The sequence below is a fragment of the Pezoporus occidentalis genome, unplaced genomic scaffold (genome assembly GCF_034315485.1).
Source record: "Pezoporus occidentalis ecotype Australia unplaced genomic scaffold, CSIRO_AGI_Poc_V1 ctg129, whole genome shotgun sequence".
In the NCBI taxonomy this organism is placed as follows: Eukaryota; Metazoa; Chordata; class Aves; order Psittaciformes; family Psittacidae; genus Pezoporus; species Pezoporus occidentalis.
This window is the reverse complement of record NW_026913092.1, coordinates 2,736,906-2,758,778: the sequence shown is the minus strand read 5'-3', so window position 1 is coordinate 2,758,778 and position 21,873 is coordinate 2,736,906. Positions and strand designations below refer to the sequence as shown.

Genomic DNA, 21,873 nt, shown 5'->3' with positions numbered 1-21,873 from the left:
TTATTAACACTAAATAATTGTAATTGTTACTTTTGTAATATTTATATACATAAAAACAAATAAATACCTTTTTCATATAATAATAAAATAATAACACAATATCCATCAGAATAGCATACCTTAATAAGTGGTTGAATGCCATAATTTTCATAGAATAACTTAGGTTGTGAGGGAACTCAGGTCATCCTGTTATGGTCTTCTAAACATGACTGCTACTGCTGAACCCAGGACAGATTAAAACCCCCACTTTTTTCCACCTAGGGAAATGTTATGCTATTCCGTAAGTTCCCAGGGGATACAGCATCCAAATAAAAGGGTTTTTTTTCCATACCTTCTCCTGAAAGGACTGATTAATATTTTCTTTTTGCCTCTTGCTCTTTAAAATCTTGTAATAATTAGAAGGCTGGTCTAAAACAAAGAACTTTTCTGTGGCTGAAATGCTAAGTTTTCCTCATGCATGTCAGCAGAATGTTTTACTGTTTATCATTTTGACAGCTGAGGCAGTGTATGTGAAACAGGTGATCCCAGATAAGAAAGCATATTTCTCATGACAGTTTACTGGGCAGGAAAGGAGAGATTTAGGATTTACATAACAGAACTAAGCACTGAACATTTCAGATGCTTCAAAGTGAATTCAGAGCCATATATTTCAGCAAATAAAGGAGAGATTTTTCCATCAAAATGGATTAACTCTGAGGTTTTATTTTTAGCTTGGAATATTAGCTTTTCTCCAGGCCAGTTCTAGAAAGTTTGAAGATCAGATTTATACTGTTATACAGAAAGTGCCTCCTGAAAGAAACACCCTGCACACTACCTTTTGGCTTTGCAGAAAGCCCTCATCGGTTAAACTTTAAACAGCCAGCCTCCCAAAGAAACTTTTTCTGCAGTCACTCATTGAAGAAGGGGCTGTTGTGGAAGAAAGGTGAGAAACTATTTTGCCTGGATGTGTTGTGTACTTCTGCATGCAGAGTGGCTGGTGGGTCGATACTGTATTTGTTATGTGATCACTCTATCTCCTTTGATGACTTGAGTTCAGAGACTACCTTGTTTATAACAAATTTCAGTGAGCATGGGAAAATTCATTCTACAATTTTATGAGCAATGATCAGTTCATTCACCTCAGGAAGCAAAGAATAAGGAACTGCAATGTACTCTTCTGAAGAAGCAATTCAAGGGTGGAGTGTCCATTTCTTAGCATATCTTATAAAATATTTCTTATCTCACTAATACAAATCTCAAAAGGCCCAAACTCTCATCTTTGTGCTTTTAAACATGACCTATGCCACCTGCAACAGGCAAATCTAATAAGCTGTGGTTGTGGGCCTGAGGGCTGAAGATGTGAAAAAAATCCAAAACAGCCAACCCTAAAAGGATCATTTTTCCAACCTGCAGATAAAGGAGCTTATCAAATTGTTTCACAACAATTTTTTTTTCTAGAGGAAAGGGCAAAGTTCCCTCTCCCCTGCATTACAGAGACACCCAGTGATCCTTATTTTAGGCTGGTGTTTATTGCATTAGCAAACATTTCAGCGTTTAAGAGGAAGATCCAACCTCTTAATCATAAGAAATTCAATTTACCAGTGAAATCAGCAAAGGGCATAACTTAGACACTTTGAGGTAGATCTTCTCCCTCTCCCTCTCCCTTTCCCTTTCTCTCTCTCCCCCTCTCCCTGTCTCTCTGCCTCTCCCCTTTCCTCTCCTTCTCCCTCTCCACTTCTGTCCTCCCATTTCATGAGACCGTATCCTACCAGTACAGATTGGATCAATGTGTAGCTGCCAGGGTTGTGAATCAGAGTGCTGGTAGGTTTTCCTCTTTCCTGGGCTTTTCCAAGAGGTGTGTATTTGATGGGAAGTGCCCTTCAATTGCTATGCAGAGCTGGTCAGACCTGCTCAGTTCATCCCAGAGGTCGCATTGCTTGGCAGGAAAGCAAGCAACAGAATGGCTGAAGTTGTATCTCTCTCTATTCTCTGCTTAGCCACAGCTGAAAGGCAACAAGGCTGTGACCAAGCACCTTCTGCTCTTTGGAAGACCTTATACTTCATGCTGGAGATGCAACTGGGTCTCTGGAGAAGTTGTGGGAGGTAGCTGGGGAGATATGGAGATATGGTCCCTTCCAGTCTTTTCTTTAGAAGGATATAGCTGATTCAAACTCAGTTAAACTTCAGTTAAAAAAAAAAAAAGTCCAACCCTTCAGGGTGGTCATCAGAGACCAGGTCTTCTGTTTAGACATCTGACCTTAGCAGTCATACTCTAGAGCTCCCCAGGGCTACCAGAGAATATTATGTACAATAAAACCACTTTCCTCTGCAGTCTGGACTCTGTGAGTGATAAGCAAACAACTTCCTTTTAGGGCAGGAAGCAACCTTAATCCTGAGTTTTGCCGTGGTATAATAATATGGGGTTCAAAGTACTGTGTTATAGTACATATCTAGATGGAAATTTCTGTGACCATTGACTGCATTATTTGCCACATATGGGTGAGTCAAGTGTGTTGTGAAATATTTCCTGGTTACTTGTAACAGTAAGTCCATAGCAGAATGTGAATTATGCTGTGATGCCAAGTGCTCTTTATCTTATCACAGAATCTGGGTGTGTGCAATTGTTTTACAAACTTCTATGATTTTATTTTCCCTTGACTGACTTAATATGAATGTCTCCTCAGCTTGATGGTGATACAGATGCTATAGGGGCACTGTAACTGTTAAATTACAATTTCTGTGTTGTAAATAATGATGTAAGTAAAACTGAGCAGTTTGGTGTGATATGTGACAAAAAAAAATTAGGAATGATGCAAATACTAAATTTCTGATGATTTATTGAGTTCTTTCATAATAAATAGCCTTGTCAAGTCACTAAAGATGCCAACTAACACAAAACAAAAACTAAAAAAAATTAAAGGATAACACCCCAAATAACCAACTTTGCCTGACAGCACAGGCAAAGCTTTTTTCAGCATTTCTAGAATGCTCAGAAAGATACAAACACTCCTTAATACTGACTTAGGAGTTAAACTTCTCAGTTTAGAGGGGCTATTCCTACCCTCCCTGGTTTCATAGTTGCTTTTTAAAAACAAGCAAGCAAGCAAACAAACAAACAAAACCTCGTGTCATTCACATTGTCCTAGACTCTAAGTTTCCTACCTCTTTCTGGTTTTCAGAAATCTCTCTGCTTTTTGGGGATTCTTGATACCAGCATTCAGCCTTCTTCCAGTAATATCTTCTATTACGGAAATGTAGTTACTTGGCCTGTGGCTGCCTTCTTTCGTTAGCTTTCTCTTAGTTTCCAGTTTTACTTAGTGGTTACTGAAATCAGTTGAATTTGTTTGCCTTTTGTGTAACCAAATCCATGACATTGTCTTGTTTTCTTGAAAGTGTTGCATAAACTAGTACTCGCTATTAAGTGATTATATGAGTTGAGAAAATTAGTAATGTAATATTTACAGACCTCATTCAGAAACAGCGGATGTTGGCACTGTTGGCAATAAAACCCAAATTATCAAGTATCAAAAGCTACCTTGAGCAAAAAAGTCTTTATTTACCTTTTGTCTCCATTCTTCCCCTTTGTGGTTATTCTGTTACCTCTTTGTCTAGTTTCATAGCCAGCTTTTATCTATTGTGTTGTGCTTACAGCTACATATTTGTGTATTGTATTGATATATTTTCACACATCACTGTTATTCTATGTTGCAGTAGCAACAAACATTCACAGAGAAGTATTTGTTTTCTTTTGTACAAATTATTTTCTATTTATTTCCTTCTTCCTATTTAGAGTCACAGACCAGGTGAGGCAGGAAGGCACCTGCAAAATCATCTGGTCCAAACATCTGCTCAGAACAGAGTCAGCAAGAGCAGGTTGCTCAGAGCTGTGTCCAGTTGCAGTTTGAGTATCTTCAAGGATGGAGACTCCACTGCCTCTCTGAGCAAGCTGTTCCTGTGCTGGATCACCTTCATGGTAAAAAAGTGTCTTGTATATCATGAAATTTCTCATATTTTAGTTTGTACCCATTACCTCTCATCCTGTCACTGGACAACATGGAGGAGAGCCTGGCTCTATCGTCTGTACTCTCCCCATCAGGTATTTACGCACATCGATAAATCCCACTGAGCCTTCTCTTCTCCCAGCTGAGCAGCCCCAGCTGTCTCTGCTTTTCCTCCAGATGTGCTCCAGATGTGTATCACCAGGGACGAGCAGAGGAGAAGCATCAGCTTTCTCAATCTGCTGGCAATGCTCTGCCTAATGCAGCACAAGATGATATTGGCCTTCCTTCTGCGGGGACACACTGGAGTCTCGTAATTGCATTTTTTTTAAATATAAACTGGTGTACCTTATTCCTAAATCTTTTTATTTTTTCTGTCCCAGTCCTCTTGAATATGTATATGTATTGTCAGTAAATCCTCCAAGGGCTACATCAATACTACACTTTTAATTAACCCACTGAGTCCAACCTTTAAACAGATGTATTTATTTTCAGAAATCACTCTAGATCCATTTTTCTGAAATTGTTTTCCTGTTAATGTAACTAAATAACCTTTTACCACCAGTTTTCCTTGCAAAATCTCAGTTTCAGCCTCCATCTGAAAAAGCTTCCTTGGTTCTCTGTAACTGTATAATTAATTGACTTAATGTTTTCCAGCCTCTTACCAGCAATCCTCTCTTTCAAAAAATCAACTTGGCGACCCTTAATTTTCAGTCTGCTTTTCAGAAACTTGTCCATGCTACCATTTCTCCCTCTACCCCCTCTGCTAGGTCTCACACCCCTGGATATTGTTTCTGCAGCAAACTGCAATGAGCATTGTTTCTCTGTTAACCGACGATATGTCTGCAGTCATTCCAGCCTGTCATATTTGCTGCTTTTCCTTTTTTTATTTGTTCATGGCACGGTTGCCCAGGAATACCTAACTCAAACAAAAGCACAGGCAGTGGTTTGTTAGCATCTGGTTTTTATGTAAGTGCAGGAGGGTTTTCTATTATTATCTTGTTAAAAGTACTCAGCAGATCCACTGCTTTTTCTGTTGCTGCTTCCAGGTTTCCACAGTCATCTTCATTTTAAACCTCCTGAAGACAGTGCCTTAATTCAGAGATAATTTTGAATTGAATTTGATGATTGCTGGAAAGGTGAAAGAATAAGAAGTGAGTGATGTGGAAATCAGAGTCAAACTAAGAGCCAGTACTTGAGAAAAAGATACATGAAATTCAGCCAGTCACCACTGGATGGCTCTAAATAGAAATTACGTTCTGTCAATCCACCTATAGTAACCCGAAACTCTAGTACCTCTTGCGTTTCTGCAATTGCTGTGGTATTTTGATACACTATCAACACAAATTCCTTCTTAGAAGTCTGACTTCCTTTGGTTTTATTACATTACACTGAGGTATAGTAAAAAATTAAAAAGGAAGAAAAATCTTATCTATTGACCAATCTTGTTTTTCAGTTAAAAGCTTTTTGCCTGATCTCAAAGTGTCATCACTAGTGACTAGGTATCACTGAACCAAGAAGTACATTAGCAGTGTGACACATGATTTATTTTTAACAAAGACTCAATGCAAGCATTGTAATTAGGGAATGTATCATATGGCAGGATTTTATGCAGGTAGGCAGCGTTACAGCCAATCTGTGTTGCCTTTTAAAATAGCATTTGAAACTTTCATAATATAATTAACTATTTCCTCCTTTTGAATTACACAGAAAATCCTGGTTTATCCCAGAGAGTCTGTCTAGCCAGAATGGAAATATGACAGAAAGCCAGGGAGAAAACTGCCAATACCGTACTGAGCTAGTCCTGCAGAGATGAGGACTCTAACCTTCCTTGTTCTCAAGAGGCACACAGGTGGAACAACAAGCTTCACCTCTCATCAGCTGGGATTTTCTGAGGCTTAGAGCTTATTAAATCTGGAGACCTGCTGAGAAAGGAATCCAGAGCTCACCCTGGGGCAAAAAAGCAGAAAAGGGCTCCTAAGGGAAAGAAAACCAAGCTCTGGCAACACTGGTAACACAACTTCAGACTCTGCTGCACTCTTCCAGGGACGGTGCTGTGGCCTACAGGAGTCCCTGCTGTAGACGATACTCCTTCAATAAAAGGGGAGCTACATTCCAAGCAGCAAAAATATTTCCTCCCAGATCTACTGGTTAGTCTTATTAATCCAATGCTAAGCCTTTCTGTCTGATGCACAGGATGTAATTAACTGCTGCTTAATTAAGTGAGCATATGTGAGTAATCATTTCATACTTGTGATGAAAAGAATGCATTACAACATCCCTGTGGGATTCCTGTGTAGGAAGTGATGTGATATAGAGACTCAGGCACGTTTTTGTTCTGCAGGAAGTGCTTTGAAATACAGGGATATGGAGTGGCTGATTTATTTGCCACCTGAAATACTGATATTGATCACACCTATTTGCTACACATGCTCAGGTTTACAGGTGAAAACCAATAATTAAGATTTTTTTTTTTCACATTGCTGAAATGATTTACATGAATTTCAAGCATTTAAAGAAGTTTTCAATGTTTGAAAAATGATCTTGTTCAGCATCTAGTTGGTAACATGGACAGTGGGATTGAGTGTGCCTTCAGCAAGTATGCCAATGACACTAAGTTATGTGATTCAGTTGATAGGCTGGAGAGAAGGAATGCCATCCAGAGGGACCTTGACACACTTGTGAGGTGGGCTAATGCCAACCTTATGAAGTTTAACCATGCCAAATGCAAGGTCCTGCACCTGGGTCGGGGCAATCCCAGGCACAGCTACAGGTTGGGCAGAGAAGAGATTCAGAGCAGCCCTGCGGAGAAGGACTTGGGGGTGTTGGTTGATGAGAAACTGAACATCAGCCAGTGTCAGTGTGCTCTCACAGCCCAGAAAGCCAACCGTATCCTGGGCTGCATCAAAAGGATTGTGACCAGCAGGTCGAAGGAGGTGATCCTGCCCCTCTACTCTGCATTCATGAGACCTCACTTGGAGTACTGTGTGCAGTTCTGGTGTCCTCAACATAAGAAGGACATGGAACGGTTGGAACAAGTCCAGAGGAGGCCGTGGGGATGATCAGGGACTGGAGCACCTCCCATATGAAGACAGGCTGAGAAAGTTGGGGCTGTTCAGCCTGGAGAAGAGAAGGCTGCGTGGAGACCTCCTAGCAGCCTTCCAGTATCTGAAGGGGGCCTACAAGGATGCTGGGGAGGGACTCTTCAGCAGGGACTGGTGATAGGACAAGGGGTAATGGGTTTAAACTCAAACAGGGGATGTTCAGATGAGATATAAAGAAGAAATTCTTTCTGTGAGAGTGGTGAGACACTGAACAGGTTGCCCAGAGAAGTGGTAAATGCTCCATCCCTGGCAGTGTTCAAGGCCAGATTGAACATGGTCTTGAGTTAAATGGTCTAGTAGAAGTTGTCCCTGCCCATGCAGGGGTGTTGGATCTAGATGATCTTAAGGTCCTTTCCAATCCTAACTATTCTATGATTCTATGATTTTATTGAAGGAGCATGTAAGGCAGCAAATGTTCCCTATCCCATTGTCACTTGAAGTACAAAAATCATATTAGAATGCAACAAGAAATCAGGAAATTCATGGTTCTTGCCTCCATAGATAACTAAAAGATTTAGTGGTCATTTGTATGATGAAACAACTGTTTCATTTTGAAGTATCATACTCTGGGTGCAAAATTCGATCAATTTAGTGATGTGAAAGGTGCTGTGCTCCCCGACTCGGTTCCTAAAGCTAAGGCTCTGGGACCCAAGCATAGCCAGACTTCTGAGCTGTGGGTGCAGTTGCTGGCTATGGGCACCTGGAAGTAATAAATACAGGTGGGCACCAAAACTCCCCAACATTTTCCAGAGCTTCAAAGGTTGTCTATGCATCTAAGCCCTTTTCTTCCTATTTAGATGCATGTGGCCAAAAAGATGATGATGCCAACAGCCACCTTTCTTCCACCTTACAGGTGGAGGGCTGGAGTAGTTCGTCCATGAGGCTCCATTCAGATGGATATCTGAAAACAAGTCTTTCCTGCATGCCTGTGGATGATGGGAATCCTTGCATTTTACCTAGAAAATTATATTGATCTTTTTTCTACTTCAGGTAATTAAGAGAGAGGAAAGAAAACTGTGCACAGTGGAGGCTTCTTTCCTGTTTAAAGACTGATGTTTTACTCAAATAAGTGATTATATTGGTGTAATTGATGCATTGGAAACTGAGCTTCAGATTCTAATCAAATATGGCATCCTGGGAAACTTGAAATATAAGTGATTTTGCTGCTGTAAGTAATACAAATCATTCATGATTGTTCTTTATGATGAAGCACTGGATAATGTGCTTATTTCCTTCAGTAACCTCTTCCCTTCCAATGACCAAAAGGATTCAAAATATTCCCTTTGTCATCATATTGCATGAAGTAATTAAACTAGGTGGTAATCTTATGGTGTTGTCTTTGACCTTTTGAATTTCAAAATTCCTAGTTAATGGCATAGACATACCAAAAGGGGATAGAGCTATAATTGTTTGATAACCTCATTGAGCTTACTTTGTACATGCCTGCTTGAATATATGCATGAAAATTGATTTATTTTCGGCACTTATGCCTACTATTAATTTTCGCAAAAAGCTATGGAATATTGATCCTCTCAAAGGCTCCCAACTTACTATTTCTAGAACGCAAACATTTCACCTACAAGTGACAGGCAGCTGCTTTGCACTTCTCAACAAAACAGGCCTAGGCTAAGCAGAGATTTATTTATACTGAACCTCTGTAGTGGAGTGTGTAGGTGTACAAAAGGAACTTCAACCTTGTGTTTATGACAGTATAACATTATCAGTTACAACATACTGAGACATGCTAGGTGAATGGCGTCAGTGGGCAAGGGTTACTTGGTGAAGAAATGATAAACTGTCCAGTAGAATCCTATAGATGAGTCCCTTGACAACATTTTTCTGTTCTGCTTACATCAGCCAATAGTGCGCCACATTTGGAGCAGATGTGAACAGTGAAACAGCTGGTGCTGAAACCCTACCTCCATGGTGTACATGTTCTGGGGTGGTCAGATTTGACTAGCTCCGCTGTGTCCTGTGAAAGCCCATGAGGAAACTTGGCCATGGTACATTTGAAGTATGGTCCTGGTGAGTGTCCCCCTGCTGAGCTTCATCCAAAAGGAATCTGCTTCACATGGTTAAAAGAGGCAAAACATAGTAAGGGCATGCAACTGGCAGATTTGTTTTGGAAATAAACTCCTGAACTGAAATAAAAAGCTAAGGTGTACATAGGGTCAAAATTAAAGCAGCTCCCTGGAGAAAACTCTCTGTCAGTAGAAAGAATGTGGTAGAGAAGGAAACAGGGAACTGTGCAACTTACTCCAAATGTTTTCCTTTTCACTTGTGGGACTGGGGATAGCACATTCTTGATGCCCTGGGCTTGCCGTAGTGGAGTACACTGATAAAAATAAATTTTCTTTGCCTCAGACAATCTGAGCTACATTTACAGATGAGGAGACTGACTGAGACTCCCTAAGGTGCTAAAGCTTTACCTCTCCTGTCATACAGTTCTACATCTCCCTTCCATAGGCACATACAGCTACTGTGTACAAATACAGATAATGTTTGACTTCCTCTAGAGCACTAAAAACATTACATGCGCATGCCTGGGGAAGAAAAAATAAAGCCATTTATTTTTTCCAAATCTAAGTGCCCGAAGGCAAGTCTTGAATCCATACTGAGGTATTTCTAAAAAGCAGATTTAGTTTTCAGTGGTGCTGGGTAGCTGTGCTTTTCTGGCTGTGGAAGCACTTTTTACGTTTAGAAAATCTGCCCATTTGTATCTGGCTGTTTTTACATGGACTTAGATAATTTCTAATGTATTTTGAAAACTTTCTGAGGACCTCTACAGAAACGCTTTTTTATAGTACCAAAGTTATTTCCCAACAGTCTAAAGAGAAATGCTGAGCTTCTGTGTATATAAAGATCTCTGGATATACAAAAGAAGTAAAATTTCCCAGCAATTTATTTCTTGCTCCCCTCAATACTATTTCAACCAAATATAGAAACACTGAAAAAAATGTTGGGCCTGCATATATTTGACAAGACCTGACACTGGCCCGCAGTACCAGTGAAAGATCAGAGAAAAAAAATCAATAATATTGATGTTAAGCATAAAAGAGTTGGCTGTTACTACAGAGCTTTGTTTCCACAGGACCACTTTTACAGCAAAGCCCTCTATTGAGATTTGCATTAAACTGCCTTTTTTTTCCCCCAGTTTTTGTGCTTTTTAGATGCTGTTGATCTTAGCATAGCATATGATTTGGTACAACATTATTTGATTAAACTATTGTATGCATTAGCTAGTGGTGTAAGGCCAGTAAGGCCAGACTGACCATATGTACTTTTTCCATGCCTATGGTTAAGAAGACTTTGTATGCTACTCCCAGTTATGTACCATATCACAGGGAATATTTAGAAAAATTATGTTAAGAGAAATGTTGTACTGCCTCATATTTTTCTAGCTGGCAGAGTTGGAGGTTTCTGAGAAAAAACTCAGGAAGGGAATTAAAATACCCTGAGAATGAAAATATATTTCTCTTATTATTGCAAAGTATGGATGCCTGATGATGGGTTTTTAAGCAAATTCTGTACATCCTTTTGGGATCCATTCAGACACTCCAGTTACATCCTTTAAACAGTACTTATCCTCTGTCATAGAATCGTAGAATCGGTTGGGTTGGAAAGGACCTTAAAGATCATCTGGTTCCAACCCCCCTGCCATGGGCAGGGACACCTTCCAGTAGAACAGGTTGCTCAAAGCCTCATAAGGAATATGCCCTTTAAGGAATACTCTAACAACAATCTCAAATCCTTATTCGCTGTCCGTACACCTCAAGCTTGGAGGGTGAACTCCCCCTTGCCCAAGGTATTTTCATACACTGCCCCTGCTAAGACAAGCTGCCTTTGTGGGGATGGCAGGCACCGAGGTACCAAGAGCATCTCAAATCTAACTTTCTTCATGACAGGTTTTGCAGATTCCAAGCAAAACCTGATAAACTAGCTGAGCTGTATGGCTTGGTGGAAGATGAGATATGTGAGGGTCTGCAGACAACAAAGTAGGCCTGCTGGGATATGCATTTCTGCTTTGACATCTCAGTCTTCCTACCTATTTGGCATGACAATCTTGACATATCTAGATGTCTTGAGGTGTCAATTAAAAGGAAAACGATAGGTAGTGGTTGAAGCAGGATACACTATAAAGTTGCCAACAAATAAGCAGTTTCTCTAAGATTGTTCTAGCTGTTCAATTCACTAGTTTTTTTTTGTTTTTTAATAACAGTTAATAAAGAGAAGTCCTCGACTGAGTGTGTTGCAATCAGCTATTTTAACAGCACACGGTTTCACAACAAAGTTTCGTTTAGACATAAAAGAGGAAGCAAGTTCAGCATGCTGCTGTTCAGTCAGTTATAAAAACCCCTCATCTCCTAAGGGACTTTCTTTCTATACTTCTGTGCTATAGAGGAGTAGAAATAAAACACGTCATCTTAGAAGTGTATTTAAAAAGGAAATAAAAACAGAGTGTTGCATTTTGGGGTAGGACAGACTCACAGGAAGCTTTAAACTGGTTAGAAGACAACAAATTTCCTGTACCTGGTCTGCTGCTGTATCTTTGGAGGTAAGAACTAAAATATGCTATGCATTATATAAATGCATGAAAGTGTTGCTCTTGCTTATCAAAGTGGCTCAGTTCTGTTTGTGTGGGATAGCAGCTGGTAAAATGGAGATGTACTTTTTCTGTTTTGTATGCATGTGTGTGTTTGGAGCATCTCATCCACTGACCACATGCAGTTTCTGCTGCCTTAAGGAGTGATGGGAACATTTAAAAAGTGCCTTCTTCACAACCGTGGCTGACTGATTGCTATGCAACTTTGAAATACAAACAAGAAATTGTTCCTCTGGTATTTCTAAAGCCTTTCATAAAAGCATAGTAAGAAATGGGGGGTTTTTAGGATACTTTCAAAAGGGAGCCTTACCAAGTGTGTTGCTTTTATCATAGTTCTAGTATTTTAATTGGTCTTTCTGTGCATGTTAGTATACTGTCTAACTAATGTCCTTGATTGGGAGTACTCCATTTGTAGATTAGAAATAAAAAAAGGCATCATAACAGATAAACTTGGGCATTGTATTAAAAAAGAATTAATAGAAAAAAGCTTAGGCTTCTCTCAGACCAAGATGACATTAAAAGGTATAAACAAGTGTTATCAGTTTATTTTCCTGATTCATAGCAAATTTTTTCATTTGCTTCTAATTCAGAGCTTGACATGGGTATACACATACAACATGCACCCTTCCCCCTAGTTTTTATACTGTATAGCAGATGTGACTAATGTTTCAATGTCCGTTAGTGCATCATTTCCCTTCGATCTCTTGGGAAACCCCTTCAGCCTTTTCTATCTGTCTTACTTTAGCATTTATTCTTTTCACTTCTAGAAAGTGTATTCTCTTCTGTAAGAGTGCACATGAATTTATTTCCCCTTTACTTCAACTGCTTAGATACAAAATACTGCAGTCCATATAGTTCAGTCATGATAACAACTAACAACTCATTAAAATAAACACAGAAATCCCAAAACATGAGATTATTTCCACCCCAGAAAGACATGAGAGCAAAGTGTAGTGGAAGGTGTCCCTACCTATTGCAGGAGAATTGGAACTAGATGATCTCTAAGGTTCCTTCCAACCCAAACCATTCTACGATTCTATGATTATGAATGTAGTGCCCAATTCTGTCCTGCCTCACATTTCATGTTGTTGCTTACAGCTGTGGATATGAGATGTAAAATGTTGGCAAACGAGATGGATGATATCCTAAACCAACTTTGTATGGGTCTAGATGACTAAGAAAAATGTGAGAAATTATGAACCAGGCTTGCTCTGTATGAAGTTTCAAGGAACTTGAACTGATAAAACAGGCTTAGATGGGAAATTATTTGAGAGCTCAAGAAACTGTATTTACCCACATACACTCTTAATTGTATTTTTATGGAAGCCTGTGCCCCCAACTCCACTGAAATATAAAACAATACTCAAACAATACAATAAGAATGTATTTTTTTCCTAAATGAAAGAAATCAGGTGCTCCCAAAGCTCACTGCCATCCATTTAGCATGATTAAAAATGGGTAGACACTTGTATAACAGGAACATTCAACAGTACAGAAGACATATAAAGTATCATGTGTTCTTGGGGAAGATACCTCTCCTCGCTTGCTTCAGCCTATCCTTCAAGGGCATTCCCACATACTCTTGAAATACAGGATTATTATCCTCGCAAGCCTACTCTAATTATTATCCCCAAGTCAGCTCGTATTCCCCTGTGGGAGAGGTACTCCTAGCATTCCTTCATCTCTTGAACTATTGACATGTGAATAAAGAAGAGCAGGGCTTGTGTTTTCTTCTGTGAGAAGACCGAACGATCAGAGCAGAGCGCTGTGGGGAGGGAGCAAGAGGGCTTTGATTCTTGACTGTTGCTGAAAGAACTTCACGGTGCAGTCTCACAGGTCCCACAACTTCCAGAGCAGCAGCAGCAGGGAGAGGAAGTTACACAAGTAGCATATAGTATTTGGATGCTTCTGCAAAAGTGCCTTTTAGCTATTCCTCTTCTCTTCTGCCACGGACAAAGTGGGCCAACACCTACCTCAAGTAGCAACTGTGCTTATCATAGAATCATAGAACAGCCCAGTTTGAAAAGGACCTTGAAAGATCATCTGGTCCAACCTTTCATGGGGAAGGGAAACTATATGAGATTATCTAGCACCCTGTCCATCTGGAAAACCTCCAGCACTGGTGACTCCACCAGGTCCCTTTCACCAAGGCTTCTCCATAGCCATTTCAGATTCTAGCCTGTACTGGGCATTTGGTTATGTTGTCTCATGTGCAGGACCTTGTGCTTGTCTTTGTTGACAAAGACAGTTCTTCCTGACACACTTTGCCATCGCGTCCAGGTCTCTCTGTAAGATGGCTTTCCCTCCTGATGCATCCACCTCACCACGCAGTTTCCTGTCATCAGCATTACCTGTACCCAAGCCAGCCCCAGGCACTAGAGACAGCCCTTATCAGATGGGGTTCAGATATCAAAGATCAAGCGGGTTTCAGGCATTAAGGAAAGGCTATATTCATCCATAGGCACAGGTCATTATACTACCTTCTTCACTCTCCTGATTTCCCTACGCTGGATACACGGAGGCTTCCTGGGAGCTGTTTCACAGCAGTGGAAGGTACTGAAGCATACACAGGCTTGCTCTCCAGCCCATCCTGCTTGCCAGGTGAACTCTTGCATGCATGTCGTGCAACCTGAGATAGATCCCAAACCACAGTGAGGGAATCTGCTGTATCTCCACAGACTGGAAAATTATTTCTTAAAATGTTGAAAAAATGCTACAGATGGCTCCACAGGATTTGAGTCTGAGACACGGGAACTAAAATCTCATTGAGAAGCCCATCTAGTAAGTCAGCTAGAAGTTAAGGTATACCTTGTGATAAAACTTGATCTCTAACCACCAGCAGAGCAACTTTAGTGCCATTCAGAGCCTTGCTTTCAGTAGGGATCTTAAAGCCAGACGTACACAAAGCAAGCTTGTTTCTTATATGAGTTTCTATCCCCTCTTTTTGCAATGCAAAAGAATGTTCCTTTCTCTACAGAGCTGTGATCCCAGCTGGCACCACATTCTTTCCATTCTCCCTAGCAACTTTTTATCTTGCTCAGGTTTGTATATAGGACACAATTTATCATACCTCTTTGTGTACACTTCTCAGGTTTTCCTTAACTGTTTTGCTTATCCTGAGCCAAGAACTCACATTCTGTTTGCCTGCTCCCAGACTCTAATCTGAGGTCTTTATGCAAACACTGTCACCATCTCTAAGCATTATAACCCAGCAGACTTGCTGCCACTCAGAAAATACTGGCAATACCACTGAATTTTCCACAAAGCTTTAAACATTCATCCTGCATTTAGGCTTTTCTTACACTGAAGAACCGAACAAAAACCCCAGGCAAGACATGAGTTTTTAAGATCATCTGACAGTAATAAAGACTATGTCAGATAGAAATGAGTGTGAACTGTACAGTCTTCTCTTACTGTCTCTACCAGGCTTGAACAGAATGTAGTGAGCTCCCATTGCCAGAACAGTAGCCACACAAGGAAGAATCTCTTTGTTCACCTTGCATGCAAATGTATCAGATCAGAATTATAAAAGGGACTGTTTTTCCTTGTGCAAGGAAAGTAATTCAGTAATTTTCATGAAGAGGGAAGTGAAATCTGAATTTAAGGAGCACAAACCCCAAAATATTGAAAGACAATAGATAAAATCCCCATGCACTTGGAGTCCTGGTACATACATGTGACTGAGACGTTGAAGGGGGATTAAGAGAAGGGGCACGAGAAGTAGAATTAATGAAAACTGTCATCCTTATCAGACATAAAATACAAAAATTAAAGGTGACCCAATTGCGTGACGAGCAACTGGTAATGATGGAATGACAACTTGACACAGTTATATGTTATATTAAGTACCAGAACGTCTCTTTTGCATTCAGGCTCTCAGCACTGCCTATCAAAACTTCAATCAGATTTCCTTGCAGAGCTGGGAACAGATTAGTGCAACAGTCCTTGCCAGCTTCGAAGGGTAAGCTTGTAACTCATTTAACAAAACACACAACTCCTAAGCAGGATGGAAGCCTAATCCTTTTCAATTTTCCAGTTCTTTTGTTTCCACTCCTGTCTCAGACATCATGCTCTGAAACTCTTAAAATAAGTATTGCAGAAGGCAGTGCAAAGAAATGAAACCATCGGTTTCATTTCTCTAATGTATCACCTTATGACAGAAACAACAAACATCTGGGTAGTAGGAAAGACAGAAGTGTCACATGCTGCCTGCACACAATTGGCTTTGCCTACGTTGGTTGAGCAGTGAACAGGCCGTATGTTCCATTTATTTCTCAGAATCCACATTAAAATTAAGCATAGGATTAACCGTATAGGAATTCCAGACTCATTCTTGCCAACTTTCGTAGTGCCTTTGAAATCAGGCCATCTGGGCCCTAGATGACTGGGGGGAAGGGAATAGCCTTTGCACTGCAGAAGAGAGGAACTGAAGAAGAGAAAGTGGGGTGCATTGATAACCTGAGTAGCTCTAGCATTTGGCTAAGCTTTCTGTGGTAGCACCTATATTACAGCTAAAAACTAAAGCAAGGGAACAGAAGCATACTGCAAGGAATACTAAGACCCAAGAGTGATTTCCACTCCCCCCCTCGTTGTGTAAATAGATCACTTTTCATGAGATGTTACCTGCCTGTGGGAAATCTCACACAACTAGCAGCAGAAGGCAGGATCCAGGGTCACCAAAGCAAGTGTTTGGACACATTTAATTTTCTGTGAGTATTTCCTTCTGAAGGAAGTCCATTTTCCCTCCAACCCTCTTCATAATGTGGAAGTGATTTCCTCCTTCCTCCTGAGGAAAGTCTTTTCTCACGCTGTCTCCTTCGTAACATCAGCATGAAGTCTATATCCATGCTTGGATGGGATATAGCCAACATTTGTTATTAGTGCAGCATTTTGTACTTCCAACTGTGACACATGAAATACTTTGCTAAGAAATGAGAGTCCACTGACTCTTGGAAAAGATCAGTCGAACATTCTACAGCAGCATGGGGTAGTGCAGTGTGTGCCAGAGAGATGACACCTCCCCATTCACAGTTTGTGGGAAGATGTTCCCATTCTGGTGCTGCATCACAGCGTGTGTTGTGAAATAGGCAAACTGTCAAATAAGTGGAACATATGTTCATATCTGCAGAGTCAGTATACGTTAAGGATTAAAATTATATAATTGGATTAAATAATAAATGAAGAGAAGTACTCATTATTAAAACAAAGACAAGTTATTTGTTCCTCATTTTGTACTATAGAAAGAAAAGAACAGTTTTTCTTTTAACTTTTACTTAACATTTACTTTCTTTTTGCTAGACCACACCATATCTTTTTTTTAGGGACATCTTTTTCACTGACCATTTCCTTGGCATCTATTAAAAGAAAAGGCAGAAGTGGGCTTAAGAACAATTATGTTATAGTGGAGCTGTAAAGCTTGGGCAGAACATTTGCTGATGTGCAGATGCATGTTTGTCCTTGCTAGCAAGTCCTGTCATTCATTACTAACATGTCTGTGCAGCTTTTGAGACTAAGCTGCCTGTTCATATTGTGGAGTGAGTTAGTGATTGCTGGAACCTGACTGTGCCTTTGTAGAAACACAGTGAAAAACTGATTTCAGAGCTGGTGGTGGTACTCATGACTAATCCAACAGTGAAGGAGCCAGAGTACTTCTGAAATGTGCACTTTCCTATGCATTGCCCTGAAATATGTCCCTTCAAAAGTACACTGCAGATTTCTACATCTAGGGTAGTCAGTTTAAGATCCTTTTATAGTAACTGGAGAGTGATAAGCAAATCTAGGCCACAATTCATCTCATAGGTGTCTTAAAAAAGCCAGATGAATTGTGCCTCCAAAAAGCCTTGCTTTTGCCACTGACATTTTCATGTCTAAAAGTTAGAGACAATTAATTCCAATCTGCTTTGCATAGAGAAGTGCGAAGTGCTAATTTAATGATGTGACACCTGTTAATGAAAAAGGAACCACAATCATTGATTAGTCTGGAACAGAAGGGGTGATATTCTCAATATGAATCCCAAATCAACATAGATCAAGGCAGCTGACAAACCACAAAACAAAGGTTGCTTCAAAGTATATGTGAAGAAGGCGAACCCCTTTGACTTCTTACTGAAGTTAAGGGCAAAAATATGGATACTTAAGTGTAAGATATTACAGCAATTATTATGACAACAAATCACTTCTTGTTCATCTCTTCTCTGCTCACTGTTGTTGGAAGTATTGGACATGCCATATGTTATGTTGTACAGAATATGTTTTGATGTGATTGAATTCACATCACAACAGGGAGACTAGCTGATCAGTCATTGCCTCAAGTCTTTTAGAAGGACACTCTTGTTCACGTCCAAATTGGAAACATCTCTTTGAATCTAGTATCAGACTTTCCAGTATAATCACCACTCAATGTGTTTGTAATGAACTAATGGTTTCTTGTAATTTTTCTGTCTTCTGGTGGCTCCTTACCTTTGGTGAAGGATGCTGTCAGAAGGTTACCTTTACAGAATTGCCTACCCTTGTGAAGACCTGAATCGTGAGCTCTACAGCAAGAGTTCGGCTGAGGAAGTGGTTTATGAAATGAAGTCCATTAATTATTCTTCCAAGGATGAAGCACAAGGAAAAAACCTCCTTCAGAGATGCAGATATGCTGGCAAGTGCATTTCCTCTGTCTGCTCTAGAGGTAGCAAGCGTAGCAGGAGGCAGAAGGATAATCTACAACCTACACAGCACCCTGCAACCATGGAGCAGCCATCTTCATCTATGCATGTCTGTGAGGGGCTGACAAAAAAAGACACCTACCTGGTTCCACCTTCCTGCAAAAGCATTTGTAAGAACTACAACGATTTGCATATAGCTGGGGACTACGTGGTACCGATGAGCTCAGTGACGACAGATTTTACCTGTGACAGTGGCATCGGCCCCTTCTTGGAGTCCTCAGAGATTCCTCCCCCCATGGAGTCCATGAGGGCCCCCCCCACCAGTGACACCGTTCGCAAGCCGGCCCAAGGCTATTCCTCATGCTGGCGGCTGGCGAGCTTAGTGCCCCACCAGCAGCCCCTCTCTGACTCAGCCCTGAACAACTACCTCGAACAGAAGCTGGTGGAACTCTATAAGCAGTACATCATGGATAGCACAGCAAACAGGGCATCCCCCACTCACATCCTGGCCTCGGAACTTATCATGGCTAATGTAGATCAAATCAGCACGCAGATATCACGGGAGAGGAATATGGAGACCACCAAGGCCAAGGACATTGTCATTAGCCGCTTCTTACAAATAGCCAGTGGAAAAATATCCTCAGAAATTAGCACACCTAGTCTGCATATTTCCCAGTAACAGCCACACTAATGCATAGTATTTGCATGTCTGCTGTTAGAAAGCTTTTATGTTCTGCAAGGTCAATTTATAGTTTTTTAAGACATTTTTGTGCTTCTTAAAAATGCATTTACTATCTACCATTTAAATTAAACCTTTCAGTATGTATTAAATAAGTGAAAATATCTGTACTCTGCAGTCCCTATTGTGGAGCAGGTGATTTATTGGGTTGGGCTTTTTTGGTTTTTTGCCTTTTTTTTAAAAAATAGTTTTTTCCTTAAAGGATTATTTCAGTGAGCCTCAGATGTTTTCAAAATGTTTTGTAGAAAAATGAGTAAGAGCATATGACTCTCCTTCCTCCCCACATGCTTGACATATTATTTCAACTTTTCTCTGTCTGGAGTCTGCCATCCTACCTCAGGGTCTGTGTGCAGCGGAGGCTTGCACCCACACAAGCACAAGCCCAGTGGTGGCAGAGCCACACAAATACAGAATTTAGGATGTTATCTAGTTCATCTCCCTGCCCCAAGTGGCTTTACTTAAGACATCCCTCAAAAACTTTTGTAATTTATCCTTAAAGATATTAAGGGATAGGCACTTTATGGTTTCTTCTATACTAACCCTGATTGTTTACTTGGTGTCTTCCTGTGCAAAAGTTATCAGCCCTTTTTGTAAAGACAAACTGTTTCCAAACAGCGTGCATGTGTACCTGCGTGTTTGCACTGGACTGAACCATTAAAACAGTTGCTGATGACCTGCAGTCACAGACAGACATCACCTCTGCCAGCTACTTACAGACCTGTAGCTGCAGAGTGGTTGTGTGGGGATAGTGATGATAGCAAAGGGGGAAAAGGAGGAATTGTCCTTTAAGATAATTGCACATTGAAAAGTAAGGGTTATTCCAAAGCCCATTTAGTTAATGTGAACATTTCCTCTGAATGCAGAAGGAAAACTGAAACAGACTGCTCAGCAGCTCAGCTAACCACTTCTTTTGTTAGCATCATTGCTGTGTATCATGTGTATAATTTGAACCTGATGTATTTATAACAGGGTGGCTGTTTTTTGCAAAATTTCACTAAGTCTTACAAAAGAAGAAAATAAAAAGAGCAGCCTTGTGGCAATTGTGGCAAGGATGGTTACCTACTTTCAGTCTGTCTCATGTAGAACATGTTGTCAATGCCAATCCGTTATTGGTTTCCAAGTATAATGTTAATACTAATTTATCATAAATATTAATATTTCCTTCACATTATTGATTCCACAGTGTTGTTCTGGCCTTTGTGCTCTTACTCTCTTTTTTTTTTTTTTGTTAATGTAAGTCATGCCTTTACCTATATTTCAGAACAAATGTAAAATAGTTTATTCTATTGCTGCTGTCTTTTCAGAGGTTACTGGGTTAACTCAGTATATTTTCCTGCTAGTGCAATGAAGGGGTATCCAAAAATCAGTTGCCATAATAACCTTTTTATGTGTGAATCCAGAGTCTGTATATCTGTTGCCATAGCAGCCTACCCAAATACTATTATTCAGCAATTCAAGACAGATAATTTCTGGCATATGATATTTCTAGACTGTGATCAAATTAATTTTAAAAATAGAAAAAAATTGCTATTTTTAAGAGAAAATACCATTCATGGTAATGCACAGGCACACACGTGTTCTGTATGCAAAATCCATTACCAGCAAATCTCTCAAAATTCTTCCAGAATAAAAAGATACACTAGAATCTATGAAATGGCTTGCAGAGGACAGAAAAAGCAATCAAATATTGTAGTTTTATGTCCTACAGATTCAGGCTTTTCAAAACACTGGGATTTTGTTCATGCCTATTGACATTCACATCACTGAATTTTAGTAGCAAAAGATGTAGTAGAAAGCAACTTTCAGGGTGAAATACATAAATCAATACCCTTGCTGAAAGAGCTGGCACCTTCATCAGAGAATATAATTGATTCTTACACTCAACTCTACCCACTCCACAGACCAGGTCCTGCGCAAACAAAATGTCACTTTATCGTCTGTTACTCAGAAGTCCGGATCTTGATTCCCCCCCCCCAGGTGGTAGGGTTGTTGCTATACTTGCAGGCAGCATCCACTCACCACAACCTCCTGACTCAGAACCAATACAGGGAACAGCAAGGGCAGCTGGAGATCAGGGGCTGGGAGGCCTGCCTAGACCCGCAGGGAAAGGTCCTCTGGTTTACTGGGCTCACTCCATAGCTACTGTGTCAAAGAGCTGCAACAAGAAAGAGGGGCTTAGTACTCAGAGGACAGTGCGGTTATAGCAATGGGCTACAGAGCAGGGGAGAAGAAAGAGAAGTCTTAAATGTACAAAACCATGGCACCTGCATATGGAAGGCATGTTTGATGCTTATATTTGGTTAATCAATCAAATCATCCAATTCTTGTGCAGCTTTCTTCCAAGCAAATCACTTACTACAGCCATACCCACATTCAAGTGAAGGTTTTATTTTGTACTGTCAGACTGACATTTATGAATTTTATTCATGGAAGGTCATTATCATTGCAGAAGTTGATTTATTCCAGAAAGACTGCATCAACCACTTCTTCCCCACATATGGTTATTTTCTTTTCCCTGCCTAAATAAAAATCCCCATTTCATTTTGAGCCCTGCAGCGTACCTGCTTCTCGCATGAATTACATACCAGCCACATCCCATTATCTGAAGTAGTACAGAATGGCTTTTGGATTTAAGACAGTTTCTGTATAAACAAACAACTATTCCACTGTGCTCAGCTGAAAGTGCATTTTTATCTCTGTCCTTCCTCCATTTAAAACTAATCTTCCTCTGCACAGGTGCCTCTCTAGGTGTGGCTGTTTCCTTCTAAAAGCACTTGGATAGCAATGAGGCTTCTATTAC

General features: G+C 40.3%; 1 protein-coding gene and 1 long non-coding RNA gene across 3 annotated transcripts in view; one reads left to right on the top strand and one right to left on the bottom strand.

The window, feature by feature from the left end:
- Window positions 1-3,726: 3,726 nt before the first annotated feature.
- Window positions 3,727-21,873, bottom strand: part of LOC134158303 (uncharacterized) — a 120,689-nt gene continuing 102,542 nt past the window's right edge. Inside the window, exon 3 of the long non-coding RNA XR_009962708.1 lies at window positions 3,727-3,945. This is a non-coding gene — a long non-coding RNA (uncharacterized LOC134158303). The remainder of the gene's footprint in view (window positions 3,946-21,873) is intronic.
- On the top strand, window positions 11,292-20,244 carry TASL (TLR adaptor interacting with endolysosomal SLC15A4). Of its 2 annotated transcripts, XM_062608062.1 has the most exons (3): window positions 11,292-11,636; window positions 15,557-15,645; window positions 18,155-20,244. In XM_062608062.1, the coding sequence occupies exon 3, from the start codon at window positions 18,156-18,158 to the stop codon at window positions 19,011-19,013; it is 858 nt and encodes a 285-aa protein (XP_062464046.1). In that variant the 5' UTR covers window positions 11,292-11,636; window positions 15,557-15,645; window position 18,155; the 3' UTR covers window positions 19,014-20,244. The 2 variants fall into 2 exon arrangements, with proteins under 2 accessions (XP_062464046.1, XP_062464044.1); XM_062608060.1 differs by lacking the exon at window positions 15,557-15,645 and having other exon boundaries at window positions 11,296-11,636.

What these genes read in the sequence shown, in the direction of transcription:
- TASL (XM_062608062.1), top strand. Translation starts at nt 18,156, where the DNA reads ATGCTGTCAGAAGGTTACCTTTACAGAATTGCCTACCCTTGTGAAGAC.